Here is an 18,141-nt window from a genome sequence, read left to right as displayed (position 1 = left end):
GCAATGTACCAATGGCGGAGTAATTTTAAATTTATTTTAAATCATTTGAGGGAGACACACTCAGTGGCAGAGTGGTTAGCACTGCAGCCTCAGGTTGACCCGGGTTCAATTCCCGCTTCAGGCGACTGTGTGTGGAGTTTGCACATTCTCAGTGTCTGCATGGGTTTCCTCCCACAATCCAAAAACGCGCAGGTTAGGTGAATTGGCCATGCTAAATTGCCCGTAGTGTTAGGGGAAGCGGTAAATGTAGGGGAATGGGTCTGTGTGGGTTGCGCTTCAGCGGGTCGGTGTGGACTTGTTGGGCCGAAGGGCCTGTTTCCACACTAATCTAATCTAATTTAATTTAAAAATTCTAATCTAATACTGGCCATGACACTTTGGAGAACTTCCATGCTCTTTCTCAAGTGCATTGGATGCTTTACATCTACCTCAGCACACTGACAATTCAGTGCAACATTGGATGTGCTGAACCAAAATGTAGTCAGAAATATTGCAAAGTTGGCATATTTTATAAACTGAAAGCTTTCCAGAAAAATAGAAAAGCGTTCAGCAAGTTTACATAGATGCTGCTTATATGATGTCAAGATCATTTCTGACAATAAACAGGAACAATTGGCCTTCAGGAAACAAGCTTTTGGAAAAAAAAACAAATTTATTGCATATTACACATTTACCTTCAAGGTAATATTTTGCTTTAGAAGCTATTCCAATGGATCTGAAATAGGGCTGGTTAGTTTTGACCTGACAGATATTGGAGTCTTGGCACTTAAAATCTTCAGGATTCGAGATTCCAGAAAGCTGGATATCATAGATATAGGAGTCACCGTTTGATCTAATATCACCTGAAGCTTTATACAATCTGTAAAGACAACAACAATTGACAGCCAGAATTAACAGCAATATGTTGAAAGAGCAATTGTCAAAATAAAACAACTCCCTCAATGGGTAAATCAACATGGAAAATTAATCATATCAGTGTTACATTTTGTTCCAATAATTTGAATGTTTACAAAAGCTTATCGGGATAAAGAACACTTTTTCTTAAAAGCACATCTTTCATGTTTTAAAAAGTTAGCTTATTTTAAAAGAGGCACTATGACATGTTAAAACAGGTCTTGTCCATATCAACAGATGGCAAACCTCTGACAAAAGGTTACTACACCAGAAACATTAAACTGGTTTATCTTCACATCTGCTGCAGGACCTGCTGAGCTTTTCCAGCAATTTCGTTTTTTGTTGCTGGTAATCTATGTGTATGTGCACAAACAAATGCAAGTTGAATTAAAAATACCAAAAACTTATCAAGATGTACAGTACTTACTTTGAATAAATAGCTGACAAATTGGCTTTCTGGCCATTTGTTGGGCTTGTAATGGTTGCATTTACCATGTAAACCTCTTGAGGTTTCACAGCACAAGCTGCACGGGTCTCCCATACAATTAAAAACTCACATTCCTTTTCATCAAAGCTGGAAAGAATAACCGCAAATGTTACATTGGTCAAGTACATACAGGATAATGCAAATATGCAAAATAAATTTTTGGACAATATTCAAAAATTTTGGACCCAAAGATTAAAACATGCTGCCACAATTAGAATATTTTGTTTCTCAACCCCAAAATGGTTTGTAAATCTTTCAAGGAAACACAGGCATTGCAGACTTGGCCAGCATTTGCTGCCCCTCCTCCATTGCTCTGGAGCTGGTGATGAGCTGCCTTCTTGAATCAATGCACTTCCTTTAAAATTTCCTTCCAAACTTGACCGGTTACACAGGCACCAGTGAAAACAGTTCTTGGGGCCTAGCTGTAATTTTAGACAAACCTAATTTCAAGCTGGTTAATAGGCATTAATTAGGGAAAATACACAGGAATCATTCAACACTAAATTTACGTTGAAATCCAATTCAAGCAAACATGTACAAAACTTATTGGCAATATTTTGATGGTAATTCCTCAATATCTCTATAGGGGTGTGAACTTTGCCTTTCTCAGGACGAATAGATGAACAGTGCATGGTCTTGATTTCGGGATGTACAAGAAGAGCCAGCCAAATATATTACCCTTCCTTTTTCTTGCCTTATTTTGCTCTTCCAGTATTTCGGCGATGTCAATAATCCATGGAATTAGAGGTCCCAACTATACAAGACACCAGACTTACACAATAATTCAAACAATGGGAATATGGGTCTCCTCACCTTTCCAGCTCTGGTGCTCCACTTGTTGATGAACATTGCATGCGTATTGTCGTCGTTGCGTGTTTTCCTGTACCACATGTAAAATACCCACTTGAATAACTCACAAAAAGATTTGCACCTGGAAATAAGTGATTGAGATGAAAGGTTGTAGAATTATCAAGCAAAACATTTTTCAGGTATCATGTTAGAGTGTGCACTTGTCTATTTGTTAACACGTGAAACTGCTAGATACTGTCAAGAACATAATCCAGGTCCCATTGTTTTGGGCTACAAATACCCACCTTGTCTAGAGACTGGGCAAATAAACTCAGCTGACTGACATGACTAGGTGACAAACTCAACCAGAGAAACGAACAATTAGATTATACTTGGATTAAGCCAAGAGCTTCTGCACATTTAACCCAGCCAAGTACATAATAAAAGGTAACATTCTTTGCTCAAAACCCTAAAACTTACCAAAATGATACATATTTTGAAACTTAAGAAATTGTATTTCCAAAAAAAAACATTAAATATATGGAACTTGGTAATGTCATACTGTCAACAGGCACATATGCAATAACTGCAGCATCTGAGGAGTAGGAGGGATGACATTGTGCCAAAGCTCATCAGGAACGAGGGCTTTTGTTCGAAACATCAACTCTCCTGCTCTTCGAATACTGCCTGACTGGCTATGCTTTTCCAGCACCACACTTTTCGACCGATCTCCAGCATCTGCAGTCCTCACTTTCTCCATACATGGGATATAACAATGGCCTCCAGTGTCAAACTCAGGGGCTGAATTTGGTGTGACACAGACATTTAGGCAATTAGTAAAGCTCTAACTTTGCTAAAATGCAATTATGTAGTTTAAATTAAAATTACCCTTACTTCTCCCCAAAATGTAAATGACAAAGAATAAAACAAACTGACAATTTGAGATACAACCACATTACAAAATTATATAGAACCATCAATACAAGAGATTATTGTAAAATTATCAGGGTCAGTTAAGTTAAGAAAGAGTGATGTTTTCTGTTTGCATGAGTGCAGACTTGGGCATTTGTCTTAAATGACACTCCAGTAGAGTCAAAAGAAAGAAAATTATATTTGCCTGAGAGAAGCAAGCAAAAGGAAATAAAATATTACACTTCTTTCTTGTATGAACTTCTAAATAGTTTGCATCAACAAAACACGTTTCTCAGACAAACCACACCGTATGCAGATCATACTTGGGTTGGAGCAATAAACACTGTACCTTGTAACTACAGTAACAGGCAGTGGATGTTCAAGTGCTGGATATGGTTTGTTTTTCTTTATTAAACCAAGTAATACAGTCAGATTCAGGAGAAGCTGACTACCACAAGTAATCTAACCTAATTATCCTGCTCTAGACTAGATATCCTATTAAAAGTAGTACAGGACACAGAAATAATTTGAATCATTTGTCAACAGTTACTTGCACTACATTATGTTAAGTGATCAGACCTCATACCTTGAACGTCGATTTTTTGGGTGTGAACCAGCCCCAATATTTGGGTTTTACCATTTTTATTCCTTCTGCACACGCTAGCATATGAAGGGCAGCCCGTGGGTCCTTCATGAACACCTTGACAAAGATTCATGTAATACCTAAAAGATGAAATTAAAATGAATTCATAACTTAAGGAATAGAAACTGGTATCTCAACCTGAGCCTGTACGATCCAATTTGATCACCTGATTCTCAACCTCAATCTCACTTGGGAAGTCCTGTACTTTCAACCATTGCCTCCTTGTTCTAGATTCCTCAAGATGGAAACTTTCAACTATTCATTATCCACTATCACACTCTTCAATCTTATAGTTCAACCTGAAGAGACACCTCCCATAAACAAAACCAGACTCGCACAATTACCGAGACTATACATTTTCACATCCTGCTTCCTTAAAAGACACCATCCCATTCTCTCAGTTTCTCTCATATTTGTTTTGATCATGTCAACTTCCATAGAGGGGCCTCAAACATCCACCTTTACCTCAACCAGCGATTTTCCGCTACCAAAGTCAATAGGACATTTGGCTGTACTTGATCCATTTTCCACACTTCTGCCTCACCTTTTCCCCTTCCCTCCCAGAACAATGTGTGTCACCTGGTCCTCACTTATTACCCCACCAGCCTCCACATCCAATGGATTGTAAACCACCATTTGCATCACCTCCAATGGGAGGCCTCAACCAGAAACACATTCCTCTCCCATGTCAGCATTCCATTGAAACTCTGACTAGGACACATTGGTACATTCCTCCATTTCTAACATTTCCTTGTCATTGCATGGGAAGATGCACGGAAGTAACACCTGCTCATTTACTTCCTCCCTCCTCATTATCCAAGACCATAGGTACACTTTCCAGGTGAAGCAGCAATTTATTTATACTTCATTAGGTAAAAGTGAGGACTGCAGATGCTGGAAACCAGAGTTCAGATCAGAGCGGTGTTAGAAAAGCACCGGTCAGGCAGCATCTGAGGAGCAGGAAAATCAACGTTTTGGGCAAAAGCCCTTCATCAGGAATTCTGATGAAGGGCTTTTGCCCGAAACTTCAATTTTCCTGCTCCTTCATTCAGTCTAGTCTACTGTATTTGCTGTTCACAACACAGTCTCCTTTACAATGGGGCAAAGAAATGCAGACTGGGTGACCACCTAGCATTCTGTCTTCAAAAATGACCCTGAACTTTCAGTGACCTGTCACTTCATGTTCCCATGCCAACATTTCTGCTGCAGTGCTCCAGGCAGCCTCAGTACAAGCTTGAAAAACATCTGATTTTTGATTTTGGGACCCAGCAGCCTCTAGGACTCCATAACAAGTAACTTTAGAGCCTGATTCTGTCCTTATGTTTTTCACCCACTCTGCACCTGGTGTTTTGGCACTGGTTGCTATCAGCAGTCATTTATTCTAACCTACTTCTGAACCTATTATCACATTATACAGACAACATTCCATACAGCTCATGCTTTCTCTTGGCTTTGATTATCATATTCACCTTCTCTTCTGTCTTGACTTGCTATCAACAATCTCTTTGATAATCTGACAACATTCAAATTTTTCTTTCTACACTTAATCCATCGACTCTCATCTCTTGCACCCTCCTCCCAGCCACCAATGACTTCACTATAATACCACACTGGCCTAGCTGCTAGCAGCTCTGTTGAAGTCACCAGACTAGAAACAAAACTCTGCTCTCTTTCCATTTTTCCAAGGTGATTGGCAAAAGAATCAAAGTTGACATGAGAAACTTTTCAAGCAGCATGCAGTTAGGACAGTGAGTGGAGGCATATTTAAATCACAACACCTGGTTATAGTCCAACAGGTTTAATTGGAATCACCAACTTTCGGAGCGCTGCTTCTTCATCAGGAGATGGAGGACACAATTGTGACTTTTAACTATTTAATTCAGTTTTCAAATTGCAAGTTATCAGATTGGGGGAGTAGCAACTAAAGAAGAGCTGCTTTTGATGGGCCAAATAACCTATGTTGAAACAATTCAAAGCTCTACAATTTTACAACATATTTTGGTAAAATGCGTAGTAAACACAATTTTGGGAAGAAACTTATAAACACTATAATACTCAGTGGGCGGCACGGTGGCACAGTGGTTAGCACTGCTGCCTCACAGCGCCTGAAGACCCGGATTCAATTCCCGACTCAGGCGACTGACTGTGTGGAGTTTGCACGTTCTCCCCGTGTCTGCGTGGGTTTCCTCCGGGTGCTCCGGTTTCCTCCCACAGTCCAAAAGATGTGCGGGTCAGGTGAATTGGCCATGCTAAATTGCCCGTAGTGTTAGGTAAGGGGTAATGTAGGGGTATGGGTGGGTTTCGCTTCGGCGGGTCGGTGTGGACTTGTTGGGCCGAAGGGCCTGTTTCCACACTGTAAGTCTAATCTAGTCACTATTGAAAAAGACAAAAAGCAAGAGTGCAAAGTAATTTTTAACTAAATTTTTAACACTGGATTACCAACAATAGCTCCAAAACATGTCGAACAGGCATTCAATAATTGTTTCTGCAAAGTGGCAAAATTCACAATTGTATCAGCAGAAATTCAGATATTACTGAAGTAGCCTCTAGATTAACAGTTCAGGAAATAGAAAAAGTCAAACACTACCTTCAGGCTCAAAATATTTTGGGCTTTCAACCTACAAATACTTCAAACATTACACAGAACCAAATCACTTCGGTTATTTAGCCCATTAAGTGTAGCTTGCACAAAACCAAGGCCAAGAGTAAAATAACAGAGCAAAGACACTACAAATTACCCGATTGTCTTTCACATTCTCCCTTACCACCTAATCATTCTTCAAAAGCTACAGCCCTATAATTGGCTGGATTTACTAGTCTCGAGTATGGCAGTTCTGTAACAACGTATTCTATGGTTCTGAGATCATCCTCCTGATGTTCCAAAGGAAGGATGGGATATTACAAACAGTTCAGATTTGGGGGAAAGAGATCAGGAAGGAGGGAAGAAAAAAACGCAAGTTATTGTAATAAATATATGGGCTCTAACATTTCAACGGCTTGTGATAGCCCTAGTGCTGGCTCTACAAAAATTGATATATTACCAAAGACTTCTAACGGGGTCAGGATAACTCTGTAAATGAAATTCACTTATAAAATAAACAAAAACTCATCTTTTTGCTCAAGTCCACAAATCATTGAGAATGTTTATAAATTAGTATTTGCACGTCAACCCACTTCCTTTCCTTAAAACTTGTCATCCTCTTAATCAGCTTTCCCCACTTTCCACAAAATGGTTCACTTCTGACTGAAGTACTGTTTCACAGGTACAGAGCATCATGTTTGCGTTATTATTAATCAAGTGTCCAAGATGGCAGCAAGTAATATTCGCCAAATGCTGTGCAAAGAGATGCATGCACTGCAAAGTTGGACTGTGCTGAAGTTTGACTGACATCTACATAAATGCAATCCCAGTAAAGAGGTGAACAGATATACGAGCAAAAGCCACCTTTTTTTAAAAACACGTGGGTCATCAAACCAGTGCAATTCTACCTTTGACCCTTCAAGGTTGGAAACCCCGCACAAACTAGAAATCCAAATCTAGAACCTTCCTGTATGATTCAGCTATTCAGTCATCATGTGGTTTCCATAGCTCAGTATGAATTTAAATATTAACTACTTAATACATTTTGATATGGCAATTATAGTGTAAGGATTGTATAAAAACAGAAGCAACTTCTATAAACACAAAATACCATAACTTACGTATCACCATTCGATGTAAACTTCCATGATCCGGTAAGGGAAGAAAGCATTCTTAAATCATAGGTCTTATGCCTGTAAATTATCTTGCATTCCATCTTTTTGGGTGGACAAACAACGCTAGTCTTCCATTCAAAAGTTGTTGAGCAACCAAGGATCTCACTCAGCACTTCGGGGTTTCCATTTCCAGCTATTTCATCACACCTAAAGATGATTGTTGATCTCCGAGTTGCTGTTGCTGAAACCAATGAATATTAAAAAAAGTTCATTAAAAACAAACTGCAAGAAATTAAAATAACTGGCAGTCATTTTAAACATTCACCACTTGTATACAACAACATACAGTTACTGTTACATACCATTACTACAGAAGCCCCATGCTTTGTCCCTGTCATAGTCATCAGTTGTTGAACACCACAGAAATCCATCTGTTCTCCCATCTGTTGTACACTCACTGTAGGAGGTCCCAGAAAATGTGAAAGGGAATCTGCAAAGCTCTCCTCTTTCCGTTACTGTCAAAGGCATCGAAGAAAAGGCACTAAGTCATTTCCACAAGATGATATAGTCTAAAGAGGTTGGTGTAATGCAATTTCTTTAGGTGATGCTTAAATAAAAAAAAGCTTAACTCCTATCATGGCCTGTTACCTGCTGTTCTTTCTTGTTCCCATTTTTTTGCTTGCCCAGTTGGTCATCTTTATACATGAGTGGAAACAAAGACCATGTCCATCCATTCAATTATGGACAGCATTATAATGCACTCAGTTCATGGAAATTCACAAAGGCACTTTCAGCAGGAACCATGCCAAATGTGTAATTTCTTCAGCCCAGGGTTGTGAAGCAAATTGCAGCATCCTTTAATTCTATCCTGGTTAAAGGTCAGCTAACTCAGAACACAGGCTGCATGGTGGCTCAGTAGTTAGCACAGTTGCCTCATAGCGCAAAGGACCAGAGTTCGATTTCACCCTCAGCCAACTGTGCGCGCAGTTTGCACGCTCTCCCAATATTGGCATGGGTATCTTCAGGATGCTCTGATTGCCTCAGTCCAAAAACGTGCAATTAGGTGGATTGGCTATGCTAAATTGCTCAATGTGCAGGTTAGGTGGACTAGCCCTGGGAAATGCAGCGTTACAGGGATAGGGTAGAGGGTGGCTCTGAGGGGATACTCTTTGGAGGGTCACTGTAGACTCACATGGGTCAAATGGCCTGTTTCCATACTGTTGGGATTCTATAAGAAACCTAGAGCCTACTGCTTTAAAGTAAGGATTCAGACAAAAAAATTGCATAACTTGAGACTTGCTTGTAAGTAACCTATTTTGTACACAAGAGACAAACAAGCAAACTAAATTAATGTCTCTTACCTTTTGGGCACAGATCACTACTCCTATAATACAACATCAAGGCTTGATCCTGGTGTTTGTATTCCAGGGTCATGGCTTTTGGATTGCCAAATGATGCTGTTTTGTTACCCGAGACCAAGCAGACAGCGCTGTTTTTACAGTCAGGTACACCCGTTACTCCTGCACATATATTAAGGTGATAGGTCCTTCCTTTAAAGTTGACCTGAAGGATCATGAATAGTGTCAATTAGTTGTGTTATGACGACAAATTAATGAGACTATTCTGCATGAAAGAGACTTTTTATATTCAAATATTGCCCGTATGTTAAAAATCAGAAACCATATTGCCTTCCAGTAGTGACTTGTTAGTTAAAATTAAATTGGAAGAACTAAACTAAAACCTCAGGAGACCAAGAGAGGAAGCAAGATAGGGATAGCAAGAGTGTCTTTAGTCATTTAAAAAATGGAAAGAACCAATGTGCTGGTTTTCTTGAAAAAGAGAATAGGGAGTTAATAAGGAAATGGCATATTTAATGACTAGATATTTTACTTTTCAGTAGAGAATAGCAAAAATAGTGCAATAATAGCTACAATAGGAGGTGGGAAACAAAAAGGAACTTGGTGAAATTACAATCCCTATGGAAGTGGTACTAAGCAAACTGTTGAACACGGTTTAAGTCCTTGGGTCATGATGAACTTTATCCTAGAGTCAAATCTTCCCTCGGTTTAATACTTTGCTAATTTGACAAAATTTGCTAGACTTTGGAAAAGTTTCATTAGCCTGGGAATCAATAAATATAATCTCTGTTCAAGAAGGGAGAAAGGCCAAAAACAATTTTACATGTCAGTTAACTCAATGTCTGAAAAAAAAAGGGGAAAAAATATCATTATTGATGTTATCAGCTGGGTACTTTTTTTTAAACAAAATAAAAGTAAAGGTAACTGGGAAGAGTCAACATGGTTTTGTGAAAGAGAAATTATGTTTAACCAAGTTATTAGAATTCTTTGAAGGAGCAATGCGTTTTGGATAAAAAGCCTATTGATGTATTGTATTTAATTTCCTAAAGGATTTGGCAATCTTCCACATACAATATTATTTCACAAAGTAGGAATTTATCCCAACTGGGAAAGAAAAATTGGAGCCTCATTTCTATTTTTAAAATAAAGCTTTGTAAATGATCAACTATAGAGCACAATTTTTAAAACAGTATGCATAACTCACTCCCATTCATCCTGCTCTTGTACATCTTACCATTGGGCAGATCATTTCACATTATGCTACTTATTAACTTAATTTGTGATCCACTTGGTCTCTACTTCTCCATATCCTTGGCTTTCTTTAGTTCTTTCATTCATCTTTACGTTGTCTGTAAATTTCAATATTATGCCTCCTTTACTTAAACTCCAGTTTGTCACTCATTAGCTTTCTATAATTAATCCATTACCTGGTATTTCCCTCCTGTTAAAACAGACAGATTGAAGGTGTGATGTAACTGTTGATCAGATAGTGAACAGCCAGATGTCATCACTGAATCTGGACACACCAGTGGAGTTGCCCATTCAAATACAAAGCTACATTCTGATTTTCTCATCATTTTTGGTCTTCCCTGGCGAGAAGAAATCACAGAATGGATCAACATTTCAACACATGAAATTTAATGTCACCTTTTCAAATTATCACAACATTATTTATCTACACCATTACTTAATATCAAGACAAAACAACATCAAAATCTAAGCTTTGTATCTGGTTATTTACATAAAGCTAGTAAATATCAGTCATTACTCAAAAGGATAATACAAGCCTTTGACTGTTACCCACTTGATTTTGATTTATATTAGACTTTATATTGATTACACAACAGTCAAGCAAATTTCTTACCAAGTCTACACCCGTGACACAATGGAACACTATGAGAGAGTCATAAGTCAATGTAGGATCTGTTTGACAGGTAACATTGGTTTTGAAAGAAATGTAAACGTCCTGAGTTGCTGAATTAATTTGTGGAGGTGCAGAAGCATAACCAATTGCCTACAACAAAAAAAAGCAAGTTATTGAAACTGAAATGTTAGCATTCATTTACAATGTATCATTTTCTTCAGCTGCAATGCTTTGATCCGAATCATTCTTGTAAACAACGTCAGCACATCATAAGACTATGGTCAAATATACATTTGAAAGATTGAAATTATTGCAAGGAAGTGTAATTATTGCATCCAAGTGAACAACATATATCCTGAAAGAACTAAAATGTATTCTTCAATAGAGGCATACCCCTCTTCAACTTTCATTGATATAGACTTCACAAAAAAACAATGAGGCACTGCACTGGAACAAAAATCTGATACTGATCTACAGATGTGCTATAATAGGTGGCTGAAAGCTTGGATTAAGAGTTAGATCTGAAGAAATATCTTGAAGGAAACAAGAGATCTGTGGAAAGGAAAGTTTTAGGAAAGGAATTCTAGAGCTAAATGCTGAAGTTGTCATTTGCAGAGTGATGAAAAACTGGGAAGGCTAACTGGAGCACCTAAACTTCAGGATGGTAGCACCATAAGAGGTTACAGAGCTAGGACAGAGGAAGGTCCTGCTGTACAGAGAGGAGGGCAAAGCATACAGCAATAGTAATTGGAGATTTGATAGTAAGGGCACAAAAAGGTACTTCTTTCACCAAGGTGCTATGTTGCCTCCCATTGCAAGGGTCACAGGTGTCTAAGAGTGTTCAGGACATCCTGAAATGAGAGGATAAATAAACAATATTGGCACAGAGTTAGGAAGAGTGACAAGGTTCTGCAACAAGTCAGGGAGTTAGGTAGTAAACTAAAAATCAGGACCTTTAGGGTAGTAATCACAGGATTATTCCCCGTACCACATCCTACGGAGGCTGGGAACAGAGACATAGCACAATAGAACACGTGGTCAAAAAGATGGCTTCAGGTATTTGGATCTTTGGAATGTCTCCAAGGGAAGGTGGAAACTGAACAAGGACAGGTTTCACCTAAACTGGAGGGGCACCAATATCTTGGCAGGGAGGTTGGATAGTGTCACTTGGGAGTGTTTAATCTAATGTGGCAGGAATGTGGGAACTATAGCAGCAATACAAAGAGTCAGGAATAAGGTAAGAATAAGAATAAGCCTGAGAATAAGGTAAATATTGCCAACAGGAAGAGCAATCGGGAGAGATTGCGGAGTTCAGCAGATTGGGAGTTTGGGCTGGATTTGCTTCAATACTAGTATAACAGGTAAAATGGATGAACTTAGAGCCTGGATTAATGCATGTAATTATGATATTGTTGGCATCACACAGACACGGTTGAAAGAGGGGCAGGATTGGTAGCTTAACATTCGGGATATTGATGTTTTAGATGAGACAGAGGCCAACGTGAGGGAGGTATGGGAGTTGCATTACTGCTTAGGCAGTATATCAAAGCTGTGTTGAAGGAGGACACCAGGAAGGCATTATCGTTAGAACTCAGGTTTAGGAAGGGTGCAATCGCAATGCTGGGATTGTATGACGGACCTTCCAGCAGGGGATAGAGGAAGAAATATTTAGTCAGATTTTGGAAATAATGGTTGTGGTGGGTGATTTTAACTTTACTCATATTGATTGCGATTCACTTCTTGCCAGGGTTTTGGATGGAGATTAGTTTGTTCATTGTCCAGGAGGGCCTTTTTGAAACCGTATCTGGATAATCCAATGAGTGAGGGGGTCATACTGGACCTGGTATTGGGGAAGAAGCCCGTCCAGGTGATCAAAACTTCAGTGGGACAGCATTTTGGGAATAGTGCCTGTAATTCCCAAAGTTTTCAGATACCTACAATGACATGAGTGAACTTCAGATGAAGAAAGAATAAATTGTAAAAGTTTAGTTAGGACCGGACAGATGTTGTGCTGTAGCTGTATAATGGGAGCTGGCTGACCCCACTGTGAACGACAGTGACATCTGTAGCAAGTGTTGGTTGCTGGAAGAACTCCAGAACAGAATTGATAATCTGGAATCTGAGCTTCAAACTCTGCGGCACATCCGGGAGGGGAAAGAGTTACCTGGATACTGTTAGGAGGCTGTCATACCTGGGAAATTAAGTAATTAAATTCATTAAGTGTTCAGGGAATGAGTGTGAGATGAAGGGACTTCAGCCCTTGACCTTGTCCAACAGGTATGAGATTCCTGCTTCCTGTACGGATGAGGGAAAGGGCTATAGACAGGATGAGCCAGCTGATCACGGCATCGTGGTGCAGAAGGTCATTCAAGAGGGGGAAGCAAAAAGACTAGTTGTTATAGGGGATTCTATAATTAGGGGACAGATAGTATCCTTTGCAAGCTGGATCAGAAGACCCGCATGGCTTGTTGCCTGCCCAGTGCCAAGGTGCAGGACTTCTCCAACCAGTTTGAAAGGATATTGGAGCTGGAGGGAGTGGATCCAGTTGTTGGGACGAACAACATAGGCAAAGCTAGGGTGGAGGACCTGTTTGGGAATTATCAAACACTAGGAAGGAAATTGAAGTACAGGTCCTCAAGGATCATGATCTCAGAATTACTGCCAGAGTCACGTGCCAACTGGCATAGGAATAAGAAAATTAGGGAAGTAAACACGTGGCTAAGGGATTGGTGTGCGATTCCATTTCATGGGGCATTGGCATCAGTTTTGGAACAGGGTGGTAGTGGCAATCTGTACTGTTGGGATGGTCTTCACCTGAACCGCTCTGGAACCAGTGCAAAAAGGATACAAAGTGTGGCTGTGGTCAGTAGGACTTAAAAATTCTGAGTCGGGGGGACGGGGAGGGAGTGAAAGCGGAGTATGGAGTTAACTGGAAAGATAAGCAGCGTAGCAGGTGTGCAGGTGATTTTAAGCTCAGGGCAGACTAGGAATGCAGCAAACTAAGGAAGGAAAACTTAGGCCATCTTATGATTTCCAATGTCTCTAATAAGTTAGCATTAAGGCACTTTACCTGAACACTGGTAGTATTCATAGCAAAGTAGATGAATAAATGGCACAAATCATGCATGATTACGATGTGGTAGGCATCACAGTGATGCAGTTGCAGGGGGTTCAAGATTGGCAACTAAACATTAGAGGATTTACAACTGATCGAAAAGATGGAGACGGGCAGAGGGGGCAACGTTGTCTGGTTAGTTAGGAATGAAATTAAATCTATGGCATTGAATGACAAAAGGGCAGATGGTGTGCAGTCTGTGTGGGTGGAGTTGAGAAACCACGAAGGCAAAAAACCAAAATGGGAGTTATGTACAGACTTGACCAACAGTGGTCAAGGCCAGGATGCACTGGGAAATAGATAGGGCATTCAGAAAAGGTAAGGCCATGTGATCATGGGGAACCTCAATATGCAGGTGGACTGAGTGAATAATGTTGCCAGTGGATTCAAAGAAAGGGAATTCATGGAATGCTTACAGGATGGCTTTTTGGAACAGCTTGTGAGCAGGCTATTTTGGTCATGCTATGTAATGAGCCGGACATTATAAAAGATCTAAAGTAAGGGAACACTTAGGAGGCAATGATCATAATATGGTAGAGTTCAGTCTGCAGTTTGAAAAGGAAGGGAAAATCAGATGTAATGGCTTTACAGTTAATTAAGAGATAATTAGAGGCGCACAAATGGGGAACTGACGAAAATTGGAGGGAGAGAGAGAGAGAGAGAGAGAGAGAAAGGAAATCTGGGGTGGGGAAGAATTAGACAATCACAGCTGACGAAGGTGGTCAGAAAATGTAACAAAGAAAACCAGAGAGCCTATAAAGTGGCCAGAGCACTGGGAAATCAGACGATCGACCGACAACCAACCAACCAGGGGATAACAGAGAAATAAGGAAGCAGATCAAATATGAAGATAAGCTAGCCAGTAATCTTAGAAGTGATAGTAAAAGTTTATTTTAATAAATAAGAAACAAGAGGCAAAAGTAGACATTAGGCCACTCCAAATTGATGCTGGAAGGCTGGTGATGGGAATAAGGAAATAGCTGAAGAATTTAAGTACTCTGCATCAGTCTTCAGTGGAAGACATAAGTAATATCCCAACAATTAAGGAGAGTCAGGGGCAGTGTTGAGTATCATAGCTATTACGAATGAGGAAGTGTTAGAAAAGCTAAAAAGGTCTAGAAATTGATAAATCTCCTGGCCCTGGTGGAGTACATCCTAGAGTTCGGAGGGAGATGGCTGAGGAAATGGTAGAGGTGTTGTTTGTAATCTTTCAAAAGTCACTGGAGTCGGGGAAAGTCTCAGATGATTGGAAAATTGTTTTGTAACCCCCTTGTTCAAGAAAGGATCAAGACAAAGATGGAAGATTATAGGCTGATTAGCCTAACCTTGGTTGTTGGTAAAATGCTAGGAATCCATAGTTAAGGATGTGGTTTCTAAATTCTTGGAAGTGCAGGGTCAGATGAGAACAAATCAGCATGCATTTAGTAAGGGGAAGTTGTGACTGATAAACCGGTTAGAATTCTTCGAAGAGGTAACAAGTAGATTAGACTGAGAAAACCTGGTGGATGTTATCCACCTAGACTTCCAAAAGGCCTTTGATAAGGTGCCTCACAGGAGGCTGCTGAGTAAGGGGAGGGCCCATGGTCAGAGATGTACAGCATGGAAACAGACCCTTCGGTCCAACCTGTCCATGCCGACCAGATATCCCAACCCAATCTAGTCCTACCGGCCAGCATCCGGCCCATATCAATCCATTCCTATTCATATACCCATCCAAATGCCTCTTAAATGTTACAACATGCTGTATAAGGATCTTTGGTGATAAACACACTGTTGCTACTGAGCATCAACGGTGAAAAGAATGGATGCTTGTGGATATGGTGCTGAGTAAGCTGCTTTGTTCTAGATGGTGTCAAGCTTCTTGAGTGTCGTTGAAGTTACACCGATCCAGACAAGTGCCAAGTATTCTATTACACTCCTGACTTGTGCCTTGTAGATGGTTGACAAGCTTTGGGGAGTCAGGAGGGGAGTCACTCACCACAATATTCCTAGCATCTGACCCACACTTATAGCCAGTGTTTATGCTGCAAATCCAACTGAGTTCTTGTCAATGATAACCCCCGGAATCTTAATAGCGGGGGATCAGTTATGCTAACATCTGTCTGTCTGTCTGTCTCTCTCCCCCTCTCACACACACTCTTGCCCCCCTACATGTCTCAAAACTCTGTTTGATTGTTTTGTCTCTTAGGGAATGTGGACTCTTTTAGTTTGTTGAACTTTTCTTTTTAAAATCTTTCGACAGATCAACACATACCTTTTTCTCTTATCACTCTGGTCTTTGAGAGAATCAGTTTCCAAGCGTGACATTACAATATCTAAACTTCAAAGCATGAGGTGAGTTTAGGCTCTGCAGGATAATGTCCTTGGTCCAACCATCTTTAGCTACTTCTTCAATGACCTTCTTTCTATCAGAAGTGGGGATATTTGCTAGTAATTATGCAATGTTCAGCACCACTTGTGACTCCTCAGATACTGAAGCTGCCCATAGTCAAATGCAACAAGATCTGAACAATATCCAGACTTGGGATAGGCTTGGCAAGTGGTAAGAGTTGAAAGGTGTGGTGCAAGAGGAACACGGCAGGTCGGGTGGTGTGTTCGAGATGAGCTACTGGCATGGATTGAGGATTGGCTGTCTGACAGAAGGCAGAGTTGGGATAAAAGTTCTTTTTCGGAATGGCAGCTAGTGACAAGTGGTGTCCTGCAGGGTTCAGTGTTGGGGCCGCAGGTGTTCACTTTAGATATTAATGAACTGGACAAAGGGATTGGGGACATTCTGGCGAAATTTGCTGATGATACAAAGTTAGGTGGACAGGCAAATAGTACTGAGGAGGTGGGGAGGCTACAGAAAGATTTAGACATTTTAGGAGTGGTCCAGGAAACAGCTGATGAAATTCGATATGAACAAGTGCAAGCTCTTGCACTTTGGAAGATTACAGGCATGGACTATTTTCTAAATGGTGAGGAAATTCCTAAAGCCAAAGTACAAAGGGACCTGGGAGAGCTAGTCCAGGATTCTCTAAAGGTTGACTTGCAATCAAGTCAGTGATTAAGAAACAAATGTAATGTTGTCATTTATCTCAAGAGGGTTGGAATGTAAAAGCAGCACTATGCTTCTGAGACTTTATAAAGCTCTAGTTGGGGCCCATTTAGAATACGGCGTCCAATTTTGGGCCCCACATCTCATGAAGGACATACTGGCACTGGAGCGTGTCCAGCAGAAATTCACATGGATGACCCCTTGAATGATAGGCCTAAACATAAGATGAACGTTTGAGGATCCTGAGATTGTATTTATTGGAGTTTAGAAGGTTGTGGGGAGATCTAATACAAACTTAGAAGATAATGCATGGCTTAGAAAGGGTGAATGTTGGGAAGCTGTTTCCATTAGACAGGTAGACTAGGACCTGAGGACACAGCCTTAAAACTAGAGGGGATCAATGTAGAATGGGAATGAGGAGACACTTGTTCAGACAGAGTGGTGGGCCTGTGGAATTTATTGCCATGGAGCGCAGTGGAGGCCAGAATGTTAATGTCTTCAAGGCAGAGATGGATAAATTCTTGATTTTGCAAGGAATTAAATGGCTACAGGGAGAGTGCAGGTAAGTGGAGTGGAAATGCCCAGCAGCCATGATTAAATGCCAGAGTGGAGTCGGCTGAATGGCCTTACTTCCACTCTTATGTCTTATGAACTTATGGAGAAGGGCGACTACAATTGAATTAGTCAACTGAAGAACGTGGATTGGGAGCAGCTGTTTAGGGTAAATTCATGTCTGAAATGTAGGAGTCTTTTAAAGACTACCGATCAGAGTGCAGGACATGTGATTCCTGTAAAAAGAAAATGAAGGGCAGGGATGTCAGGATTCAGGAACCTTGGATGACAGAAGAAATCAGCTTAGTCAAAACAAAAAAGCTATACTTAAGGTTTACACGACTGAAAACAGATAAAGTCCTTGAAGAATATATAGCAAGCAGGAATGAGCTTAAATGGGGAGTTAGGAAAACTAAAAGGGGCTATAAAACATTCTTGGCCAGCAGGATTAAGGAGAATCAGACAGCATTTTACACATATTAGGAAGGTAGCTAAGATAAAGTAGGCCCACGCAAGGATAAAAGGAGGGAGATTATGTAGTAAGCCAGAGGAAATGGGTGAGATCCTTAATGAATATCTTACATCAGTATTCATTAAAGAAGGGCACGTGAGGAATGGAGGGGTTAGGGAAAGGTGTGTGAATACTCTGGGAAAGATCAACATGATGGAGGGAAGCAGCGCTGGGGTCTTGAAATGCATCAAGGTAGACAAGTCCCTCAGGCCAGATGGGATCAATCTCAGGATACTGTGGGAGGCAAGGGAGGAAATAGCTAGGGTCTTAGCAGATAACTTTG

At 40.4% G+C, this 18,141-nt stretch overlaps 1 protein-coding gene across 3 annotated transcripts in view; it reads right to left on the bottom strand.

The window, feature by feature from the left end:
- The window catches only part of igf2r (insulin-like growth factor 2 receptor), a 226,884-nt gene that overhangs the window by 27,361 nt on the left and 181,382 nt on the right, over positions 1-18,141 (bottom strand). For all 3 annotated transcript variants that reach the window (XM_060831661.1, XM_060831659.1, XM_060831660.1), the window contains exons 36-44: positions 10,644-10,793; positions 10,207-10,368; positions 8,783-8,984; positions 7,784-7,936; positions 7,428-7,662; positions 3,669-3,805; positions 2,195-2,312; positions 1,322-1,468; positions 675-859 (exon numbers count right to left, since the gene is read on the bottom strand). In XM_060831661.1, coding sequence (XP_060687644.1) covers positions 675-859; positions 1,322-1,468; positions 2,195-2,312; positions 3,669-3,805; positions 7,428-7,662; positions 7,784-7,936; positions 8,783-8,984; positions 10,207-10,368; positions 10,644-10,793 — 1,489 coding nt within the window. The remainder of the gene's footprint in view (positions 1-674; positions 860-1,321; positions 1,469-2,194; positions 2,313-3,668; positions 3,806-7,427; positions 7,663-7,783; positions 7,937-8,782; positions 8,985-10,206; positions 10,369-10,643; positions 10,794-18,141) is intronic.

The sequence above is a fragment of the Hemiscyllium ocellatum genome, chromosome 10, assembly GCF_020745735.1.
Source record: "Hemiscyllium ocellatum isolate sHemOce1 chromosome 10, sHemOce1.pat.X.cur, whole genome shotgun sequence".
In the NCBI taxonomy this organism is placed as follows: Eukaryota; Metazoa; Chordata; class Chondrichthyes; order Orectolobiformes; family Hemiscylliidae; genus Hemiscyllium; species Hemiscyllium ocellatum.
Note: the sequence above shows the minus strand (reverse complement) of the source record. Positions and strands in the feature narration are given on the sequence as shown.